At 50.5% G+C, this 10,958-nt stretch overlaps 1 protein-coding gene across 1 annotated transcript in view; it reads right to left on the bottom strand.

Moving 5' to 3' along the window:
• Window positions 1-3,608: 3,608 nt before the first annotated feature.
• The window catches only part of LOC112113283 (synaptotagmin-1-like), a 22,166-nt gene continuing 14,816 nt past the window's right edge, over window positions 3,609-10,958 (bottom strand). The window contains exons 6-7 of the mRNA XM_024209526.2: window positions 5,676-5,787; window positions 3,609-3,922 (exon numbers count right to left, since the gene is read on the bottom strand). Coding sequence (XP_024065294.2) covers window positions 3,609-3,922; window positions 5,676-5,787 — 426 coding nt within the window. The remainder of the gene's footprint in view (window positions 3,923-5,675; window positions 5,788-10,958) is intronic.

Genomic DNA, 10,958 nt, shown 5'->3' with positions numbered 1-10,958 from the left:
CCCTTCCCCCCCCCCCAAGATTTGAAAGTATCTTGCCCCCTTATTGGTCCTTCGGGTCAGGTGTCAGCCAGGTTACCCGAGCCTCTTAACCCTTTACAGGTAAAAGGATTTGGAGTCTCTGGCTAGGAGGGATTCCATAGCACTGTACACAGGAGAGCTGCCACCCTTCCCTTTATAGTTATGACAGTCCCCTACTCAAGTGTTGTGCTCCACAGCAGGGAATATGGCTGTGCTGGGCGTTCTACTACTCCAGCTCCCAGCAGGGTGGAGAAGCACCAGCTGGGAACGTTGTGGAGCAGTCCTACCCGCCTATGCCATTGTGCTGCCTGAACTGCAGACTCTGGAAGGTACAATTAAACAAACCTCGTGGCTTAGGTGACAGCTGCCAGCTGTAGCAAATCCATGAGTCAGAGCTGCTAATGGATTTTACCTTTTTCCCCCACCCAGAGCAGCCCAGCATTTTCATTTGAAAGAAGCCCAGAACATCAAGAGCTTTCCCTGTAACTGACCGTTCTCCCCCTGGGATTGTACTGAGTATCTGACCCACTGTGACAGTACCACAGGCTGCGCTGATGTCTTTGATGCCAGGGGTTCCCAGGCTAGAACTTCTCCTGGGGGGAGTTGTGGGCATATAGATTGTGGCTATATGGTGGCAGGTGGTGGTGTTAGTTTAATGTAGTCACTCTTGTTTTCCCGATGCTCAAATAACTAGGTTCAGCACTGGAGCTGATGTCCATGGACCAGTCCCAATTATGCTGGAGCTTCAGGCTTCTTGTAGCAGGGCTTGCAGGGTGCTGAAGTGCTCCTGAAATAGCTTCCAGGCTGATGTGTCTGTGTCACCATCCCATCAGGGTGAGTGGCCTGGAGGTTACAGTACTTGTCGGAGCAGGGTAGTGACTATGGAGCAAGCTCAGTCAGTGACATGCTGATATGTTCGCTCCATACGCCAATCCACTCACCCTTCCCTTGCCTTTTGGGAGAGAGTCCCTAGCAGATCAGTGCCCAGATCCACCAGCATCACAGCTGGCATCCGAGCAGAGAGCAAGGAGTGAGTGGGCTGGGAGCTGGTAGCAGAATACTGCCCCCTAGATTAGATGGTAGAAGTTAGAGGACTGAGCCATTCTGCTGGCTCTTATCTCCATGGGAGGCATGGTATACATACAGTGACTTTCAAAAGGCCTTTGACAAGATCCTGTGCGAGAGGCTACTAATGAAGCTAAGTAGTCATGGGGGTGAGAAGCAAACTATATTGTCATGGATCAAAAACTGGCTAGGAGATGGAAAGCAAAGAGTAGGATTAAATGGTCAACTTTCATCATTTCAAAAGTGGGGGCTGTAAATTTCCATACTAGGTCCTGTGTTTAGTGTATTTAATGATCTGGAAAGGCAGGAGATGGTGAGTAGTGGGGTAGCAACATTTGCTAGTCAAGACCAGAGAGGATCGAAAGGAACTTCAGAGGGACCTAACCAAGCTAGGAGAATGAGCAGCATGATGGCAAATGAAATTCAGTGTTGATCAATGCAAAGTAATGCACCTTGGAGGGAAAAGTTTAAACTCCTTGTGGACCTTGCAGGATTCTAAATTAACTGTGTCAGCTCGAAAAGGGACCTTGGTGTCCATATAGAGAGCTCAATGAAAACCTCTGCTCAATGTGAAGCTGCAGTCACAAAAGCTAACACAATGTTAGGCTGTATAAGGAATGGGGTGGTGAATAACACAGAGAATATTCTAATGCCTTCATATAAAGCAAGGGTGTGACCTTATCTGGATACTGTGTGGAGTACTGGTCACACCATCTCAAAAAGGATGGTGCAGAACTAGAGAAGGTTCAATGAAGAGCCTGGAAAGCCTGTCCTATGGAGAGAGATTGAAGAGTGGGATTGTTCACTTTAGGAAGGATGAGTAAGAGGGAACATGATAAAAAGTATATAAAATAATTAATGAGACAGAGAAGATAGATTTGGAGCTTCTGTTCTCCCTGTTTCATCATACAAGAACCAGAGGACATGCAATTAAATTAAAAGGTAGGTAATTCAAAACCAATAAAAGGAAATATTTTTTCACATAACTGTGGAACTCACTGCCACAGGACATCACTGAGGCCAAGAACATACCAAGATTCAAAAAGGGATAAGACACGTTTATGGGTATCAAGAATATCCAAAATTCTTATAATTAATTATGACAAGTTTAGGAAAGGCTATGGAGCCTCGTGCATCAGGGCTTAAACCATTCTCTAACTGACAGAGATCCAGGTGAGACGTAATGTGGGGATCAGATTCTCCCACATCTGTTCACTGCAGGGTTCTTATAGCTTCCACTGAAATAGCTGGTGCTGGCCACTGTCAGAGACCGGATACAGGACTAGGTGGATGTGGGGTCTGATCTGTTTCTACAGCCATACAAGGTGAGGTTGTGCTGCCATGCCTCCACCAGGGGGTGCTGTCTGCTGGGAGACTAAACAAAGCAGAAGCCTGAAGTCCCAGAGCAGTGGCCACTGTCCACCCCTACATGTGGTGCAGGGAAATGGTGATATCCTGGGAAGAAAACAGTTTACAAGCATTAATGAGCTTTAGATGCACTACCATGCCTCCTAGCCACTTCAGGAGAGCCCTGAACACACACACACACACACACACACACACATTTGCTGGAGATGGACCACAACATTCATCCAAATTTAGCAGCTGGCAGCTCTCCAGCTGTGGTGGTGGCCACAGAGGCCAGACCTTTCCTGAAATGGCAGTAAGGGCAAAGTGTGCAGGTTGCTCCTACTTCAGCAGGCTCTGCTCTTGTTTACAAGGTCTGGGCTGTTTCATTTATCTTTAGCAGGTGAGAGGGGGCTGCATTTACACAAAGCACGTTTGTTTTTAACCTGGGGGTATCACTGAAGGAAAGTGCCTGACTGACAGCCTGGGATGCCGAGGTCTTGTATTCATCCATCCCCACAGGCACTCTATGTGCGTGTGAGTGAAGGGAGGCAGTGGTGGCAAGGCCTGGGTGCCTTCACTGGAAAAGTGCCACATCTGAGACTCTCCCAGGCAAAGAAAGGGGAAGGAGAGGAAGGATGCTTGAGGCACTGGACTGGGACTCAGGAGATGTTGGGTTCAAATCCCCACTCTGTCACAGAGTCCCTGTGTACCCTTGGACATGTCACTTAATCTCTGTGCCTCAATTCCCCATCTGTCAAATGGGGATAATAATACTCCTTTCCTCCCACCCATTGCTTCCCTTGTCTGTTCAGATTGTAAACTCATCAGGGCAGAGTTGTTCTCTTACTGACTGTCTGTGTGTATACACAGCACCTAGTGCAGTGGGGCCCTGGTCTCAGTTGCAGCCTCTCGGTGCTGCGGCAACAGTACTGTTAATCAAATCACAATGGGACTTGGCAGGGATGGAAAGACATTCCCTTGCTGCTGCTGGGAGGGAGAATGAATCAGCAACTTTTGTCACAACTAGCAGTTACTTCAGTTAGTGCTGTTCTAACCAGGAACTTCAGGCTATTACCCATCTCTGGAAGATACCCACTTTGAACGCTGTTGGGCCTGATGCCATGGAGAAAATCTGGCCAGTTTCTACATCATGGAAGTGGTGCAAAATCCTCCTTCTAAAGTAGCAGAGGATGCCACTTAGCCACAGGCTGCTGGACAGACTGCATCATGAGGGCCCAGTGGTCATTGGCTTCGCTGGGGCTCCTCTTCCCCAGGACTGCCTGTCCAATGAGCTGCCTGTTGCTGCCTCTGGCCCTGGAGTTCATTTCATAAATGGAGACCAGAACTGTGCAGGCCCCAGCAACAGGCTCAGCAAGATGGAAGAGGAAAGTCTCGTTGAAGATGATGACTGAGGTTCGGGCCCTGGGGCTGGATTTCTGATGCTTCTGTTTGTGGAGATTGCAGGAGATGTCTATTCTCGCATACACACCTGGGGCAGGGAGAGAGCAAGAGGGAAAAATGAGGATACAGGACATTGTGAGCATCCCTCAGACCTGACGTTACTGCTCTATGGACTTGATCCTGCACCCTTTCGGTGGGCAAAGCTCCCACTGACTTCAGTGGTGCAGAAGGAGGGCTGTAATGTTAACCGTAGATCAGATTTGGGTCCTGTGATCCATGCACTTATGTGTTGGTGAACCATGACAGTGTCACAAGGTATATGCTTAGCGCCAGATTCTGCCCTTGAATGTGTGTGAGACTCCTGCTGAAGTCCATGAGAATGGTGCATAGGTATCAAGAAGAGAATTTTACCCTTACTGGCAAGGGGATGGTTACACTAAACCCAGTTCCTACTACACCAAAGCCTGGCTGGAAACAAGGGAGAGAAGGCACTGGAGAGTCAGGCCCCTTCCAAGTAGAAAGTCTAAGGGTGTTGGTGGCAGGGCTGTTTCTATGGGTGGGCAAGCAGGGTAGTTGCCATGGGCACCAACTTCCTGAGGTGTACCGTACCACTGTGCCACTCTGGTGGTGGTTTTTTTGCACAGCCTCTTGGGGTGTGTGCATGTGCATCAAATATTTTTCCACCCTGGTTGGCAAAACAGCCAGCTCTGCTCCTAGTTGGAGGAACCTGGTAGAGGAACAATTGGTCTTGGGGCAAGGAGATCTCAAAAGCAGCTGAACTCTCTGCTGCCCTCGTTCCTCCCAGAAAAGAGAGATCTGAAGGTGGAAATATGTCTGCAGGAGTAGGCAAGAGAGAAACCACAGGAAGGGCTAAGGGCTTTGCCAAATTAGTGGGATGGGGTGGCCAGGAGATCCAACTCACTTATCCCCTAATGCTGTCTGTCAGTTTACGCACCATACAATGCAAGACGATAACAGCCCCATATTTCTGTCCCCCCCCCCCCCCACTAGCTGTTCAGGCAGAGGAAGAGGATGTCACGGATGACAATGTGCCCAGATGTGCCGTCTGGCTGGGTGGTGCTTGGTACAGGATCCCAGAGGTCACGGGAAGGAAAAGGTGGCTTTGTCACCTTTTGTGTTTCCCTGATTCGAGACAACTCGGGGCCATTTCAGCTTTTGTGCAACGTAGAGCAGTCTCGGGCCATCTCTGAAGTGGGTCCCTGGCCCTTTGGAGCTGCCCCCACAGCTGAACTACATGAGCACAGCAACACTGTGGCCACATCTCTCCATCAACCACACACACACACACACGGGGAGGGGAGGATGTCAGCTGTATGCTACCTGGGGATTCCTCCATACTGAGAGAATCCTCAGGAGCCTGACTAATCTGGCTTTATGGCAGGTACAAGGGCCAGGTTCTCTGTTCTGCCCCTTTGCATCTCTGTGTTGTCTCGGAAATGGACTAACACAATGTATGTGTGCGTGTGGGAGGAGACTGCCCTGCTAGGGAAGAGTCACTCAAGTACCAGCAGTGGAAGTCCCTGTGCTGGGTTCTGCCATTATCGCTCTTGTGCTTCAATTCTCAATGGCATTCTGCCCCACCCGGTGCCGGGGGTCCGGGCTTCAGCAGTGGCTCTGAGCCAGTGCAGCAGTGTTCAGTGGGGTTTTGGCAAATACTCCCCTACCACTGGACTGTAATGGGCCAGCAGAAGGGGCGCTCGAGTACTCTCTCTCATACCCTATCCTTCCCCTGGGAAAGAAGAGAGGCTGCAGACAGAGCAAGCTGGAGAGATACAGAACCTCAGGCAACCACAGACAGTAGGTGAAATAAATGCCTTTACTCTTCTCTGGACTGCTGCACACGGAGGCAGTTTTGACTTTGAGCAGCCCAATTTCTATCTTCTGAGAGATGGGGAGACACTTCAGCGACACAAGAACTTCTCCAACAAGGTCCTGTGAAAGGATAGCAAGCAGTGCTGTGAACAGGCCACCCTGACTCCATCCTCCAGTACACACACTACTCAACTGCCCCTGCTGAGAACAGCATAGTGGCCTGCCGCCCTCTGACTACTTTCTGAGGGAGGAAAAGCTAAACTTGGGGAGGTATTTAGTTGCTCTGAAAAGCGAGGGAGGCTATTTACGGTCAGAGTTAAACCCATGTAAATCTGGAGTGACCCTCCAACTGGGATCAGAACCTGACCCAGGGACTAATAGCACTGAAGCCAAGCAGAGCATGAGCATGTGTTGTACAAAATGTGTCCCTCTCCCAGCACTGCCAACCCCCACCGAATCCTGACCTGAAAGCTCCCCCTGCACTTCCAATCAGGCCTGCAGATGGGGGAGCGGTCTGTGTAAGGGGGCAATTGCCCAGGGGCCCGGGCGATTTAAAAGCTCTGCATCCCTTTTAAATCGCCTGGGCGGGCCACAGTGCTCCTAGGCGCATGTGGGGTGGTACTGGTGGCAGCGAAGGCAGCCGAGTGGGCATGCGAAAGCCTTGGCCGTGCCGGAAGTGCACGTTCAACAGCGCAGCTGGCAGCTTGCTGGGCACCAGCCAGCGCAGGCGCAGCACCGCCCAAATGTCAGGCGGACCTTTCTAGGGGACCCATTGACTGTTCTGCCCTGGGCGGAGCCGTCCCTAGGGTATGGCGAATAGGGGCAACCGCTCCGGGCCCCACACTTTGGGGGGCCCTGCGAGCTGCTGGTGCAATTGGCCAGCGTGGTCGGTCCCGGAAGTGACGGGTCGGTCCCGGAAGTGATGGATTCATTACTTCCGCCCCAGGCTCCGCACCCTTCTCGGGGCAACCCTGGCCCTGGGGCCCGGAATTGCTGTCGCCGGACCTGCTTCCAGTCATCAGGGTCAAACTCACTCACAGGGCTACCAGGAAATCTCCCCAGCCAGCCAATTTGTGTTAACAGTCCTCAGCCAGTTTAATGAGAGGCCCGTCTCTAAAGCTTACACAGAGTCAGGCTTCTCAGCTCCTCTCTGGTCCCCGGAGGGTCCCTGCAGCTGGCTCTGCTGAGGCATGCTCCACCATGCACTGCAGGTGCCAGCAAAGGAAACAGCAGAACCTCCCTTCCCCAATCCACCCGAGACTCGGGGACTGGGTATGAAGCGCAGCCCCCACCCCCTGAGGCATGGAAGAGGACTCAAGTGAACATGCCCCAGCAGTATTCCCATAACTGGACTGCAATGTGAAGAGCCTGTAGCTGCCTCCCACGCCCTGAGGAGGGGAGCTGAGTAACAGGGAATCCTGCTACGTGGCCTCAAAGACCTGTATGTGTGTAACTCACTGAGTCATCACTGTTCTGACAAGGACATGTTTCACACTCACCTCACACAGGGTGCAAGGGGCAGTGCAGAGAATTAGCTCCACAGGACTCGACACTTATAGGAAAGTCTGTCTGTCTTTACCTGGAGATTTCCTGAGAGCCAGTTGGCCCCTGAGCTCTACCCTCATGATCATGGGGCCATGGTCTCTTTTTTTTCCTTGGAGGCCTTTACCAGCCTGGTGCAAAGATGCCACTCCCAGACCTATCTTGGGTGGAGACCGTTAATTGCACTATGTCAGGAGATGGTTCTATGATGTGGATGAATGGGGAGAGAAATCCAAACTTTCTCTTGTGACGCATTTCAGGATTCGACCCACCCCCCAAGGCCCTAGAGTCCTAGGTTTTAAGTCCACAAGGTACCATTTTAATAATCTAGTCTGACCTTCTGCATAACACAGGCCAAAGAGCCTCACTCAGTAATTTCTGCATCAAGCCCAGAACTTGTTTGAGCTATAACCATGGGCAACGGGTGAACCCCTGGCTCAGGGAGGCTAGCGCCCAGCCCGCCCCTTCTGCCCTAGGTCCCATTCCTCCCGCCAGAGCCCAGAGCACACGTGCACACACACACACACGCTGCAGCCGCCAGGCCCCCCATCCCGCCCGAGCACCCCCATCTCCAGAACACTGAGAGGGCAGCGCAGCCTCTCCCCTCAGCCCCAGAGCTCTTGGCAGAGTCCCTGGCTGCAGGCTGGCCCCCATTAGCCCCAGCCCAGGGCCCTGGCCACAGGGGAAGAGCCACCCGCAGCACAGCACCAGGAAGCAGGGGTGGCAGAGAGTTAGCAGGGCCATGCAGGGCTGTTTGGGGAGGCTCAGCCTTATCCAGCTTTTGATACCCACCACCCATGGCTATAACCTATCTTTTAGACAAACATTCTGTCTTGATTTAAAGACTTCAAGTGATGGAGAATCCACAACATTCCTAGGTTGTTTCAGTGAAAATCCTCACTGTTTAAAAATTCCCCTTTATTTCTAGTTTGAATTGGTCTGGCTTCAGCTTCCAGGCATTAGATCTCATTTTGCATTTTTGCCAGATTAAAGAACCTCATATGAGAAATCTCTTTCCCGTGTAGATACTTGTAGATTGTAACCAAGTCACCTCTTAACCTTTGCTTGGATAAACTAAATAAACCGAGCTTCTTTAGGCTCTCTAAGGCATGCTTTCCAGACCTCAAATCATCTTTGTAGCTCTCTTCTGACTCGTTTCCAGTTTTCAACATCTCTTTGAAGTGTGAATACCGGAACGGGACACAGTATTCCAGTAATGAGCTCGCTAATGCCATATACAGAGGTAATGCAGCCTTTCTGCTCCTCCTTGATATTCCCTTCTTATACATCCAAAGGTCGTGTTCTCTCTCTTAGCTAGAACATTGCACTAGGCTCCTGTTCAACTGGTTATCTACCAAGGCCCCTAAGTTCTTTGCATTCCAGTGGCATAGTCCTCCAACTTGTAAGAGTGACCTGCATTCATTGTTCCTAGATATATGGTTGTGTTAAAATGCATGAAACAAGCCCACTTCACCAAGCGATCCAGCTTAGTCTGTATAACTGACTTGTCTTCATTTTTTACCACTACCCAAATTTGTGTGCCATCTGCAAATTTTACCCGTAATGATTTTATACTTTCTTCAACCTCATAGATAAAGAGATTGGATAGCATTGAGCCAAGAATAGATCCCTGAAGAACTAGAAGCTCCCCTACTGGAGGGCAGTTCTTCATTGACAATTACTTTCTGTTGTCTGTCAGTTAACTAGTTTTCAGTCCATTTAAAATGAGCTGCATTGATTTTTTTTTTTTGTTTATGTATAGTACTAAAAAATTATCAGAATATGTCAGGAGGGACTAAAACGAATGCCATACAAAAGGCTAGGTATGTTATGTCAAGACAGTTACCTTTATTGAACTCTTGATCTCATAAAAAATGGAAACAAGTTAGGTGAGGTTTGTGTGATGATCAATTGCAATTATCAATTGTACAGTCCATTCCACAGAACAGCAGTACCTTCTGCTGGGTGCACAGGACCCTACAAATTGATTATCCTTGTATTGTAATTGTGGAATCAGTGTTGTTATCCTAACAAGGCAGGAGGTATCTGCTATGACCATTCCCCTTCTCCCAACCCTGGAATATTAAGCTGAATTTTATAAGAGTACAAGGATACTGGTTTATTGGGAAGGACTCTAAAGAGTTTGAAAACAGCTGCTGCCACCAAAATGGTAGTCATTCAGCTGACAGTATTTCCATGTGCATGATAGGTTAGCAAGAGAATTATTTTGGTCTCTTATGAAAACAGTTGGCCTAATTCATTGTTTCCCTGGACTTAGATTGGCCAGTGCAAAGAGGATGTAAAATGCTAGCCAGTGAGATCACACCTACTCTGCACAGGTTCAACTACTTCACTACACAAGGTAAGGGGAATGGTGAATTGGGCCAAGTGAGGAAATCTTTCCTCGCAGGTACAGTGGCACATAATGCCACTGAAGTTAATGGGGTTTAATGAGTATAACAGAGGGCTTGGCCCAGTGAGTTTAGAGTGGGATTGTGAAAAGTGCCCAAGTGATTTAGAAGCACAAGTCCCATTGAAAGTCAATAGAACTTGTGCTCCTAAGGCACTTTTCAAATTCCTACCCCAGAGCCCTACTTCTGTTTGTATATTCACTCTTCTCTCCATCAGGCTGTGCCACCCTGTGGTTTCTGAGAAGCCATCCATGCTAGCAATGGTGTAGCTCCATCCTTGCTAGCAGTGGTGGTGTAAACCGGTTAGTGGCATTCTTACCAAAGCATCATCTACCCTCATCAGGGCACATCTAGATACCAATGCCCAGACTACAGCAGTGCCCCCACCACTGCTAGCACTGGAGCTGTATGATGGGGCAGCATGGCATATCCCAGCCTCTTCCACGAACACAGACCCACTCAGACCTCCTGGCTTATTTACAGTGTTTTAATCCCTCCATCAACACCTACCTCTGTCTCTACATCCTCCTACTTATCTCAACTTTCTAACCCCTTCTCCAAAAAGGAGGAAAGATGGTGTCTCTATTCAGCAGACTCCTTTTAACCAGGCATCCTCTCCTCCCCCAGCATGCCTTCCTGTGCCTTTTTTTTAACAGCTTCCCTGTTAATGAGCTAATTGGTTCACCAGCCTCACTCTGGCCTGGTAATCCAGGTAGTCCAGGGCCGGCTCTAGGCACCAGCAAAGCAAGCAGTTGCTTGGGGTGCAAGAATCCAGCATGGGAGCTGAGAACCAACAGGGGGCCCTGGGAGCTGTAGTTCCTTGGTTAGCTCCCTGCCTATAGAGCCAGCCCTGGAGCAGGGAAAGAACTACATTTCCCAGCATTCCCTTGGCCACTAGCAACAGGAAAGGGTGGGGGAAGGAGTATGGAACTGAAATCTGCAGCTTGCTGTGAATGGTAGGAACAGAGCCAGCTCTAGGTTTTTTGCCCCCGTCCACACCCCCTGCTGCCCCAGCTCTGGCCCCTACCTGCACTCTCCTCCTGCCCCAGCCCTGGGCTCTTCCTCCCCCCGCACCCTCTGCTGCCCCAGCCCTGGCCCCCACCTGCACCCTCCTGCTGCCCCAATCCTAGGCTCTTCCCCCACCACCCGCACCCCCTGCTACCCCAGCTCTGGGCTCTCACCCCACCCGCACCTCCTGCTGCCCCAGCTCTGGCCCCCATCCGCACCTCCTGCCACCCCAGCTCTGGGCTCTCCCCCACCCACACCCCCTGCAGCCCCATCTCTGGCCCCCACCTGCACTCCCCTGCTCCCCCAGCCCTGGGCTCTCCCCCCACCCGC

This window comes from Terrapene carolina, unplaced genomic scaffold (assembly GCF_002925995.2).
Source record: "Terrapene carolina triunguis isolate 2854851 unplaced genomic scaffold, T_m_triunguis-2.0 Scaffold250, whole genome shotgun sequence".
Taxonomy (NCBI): domain Eukaryota; kingdom Metazoa; phylum Chordata; order Testudines; family Emydidae; genus Terrapene; species Terrapene triunguis.
This window is presented reverse-complemented; position numbering and strand designations above follow the sequence as displayed.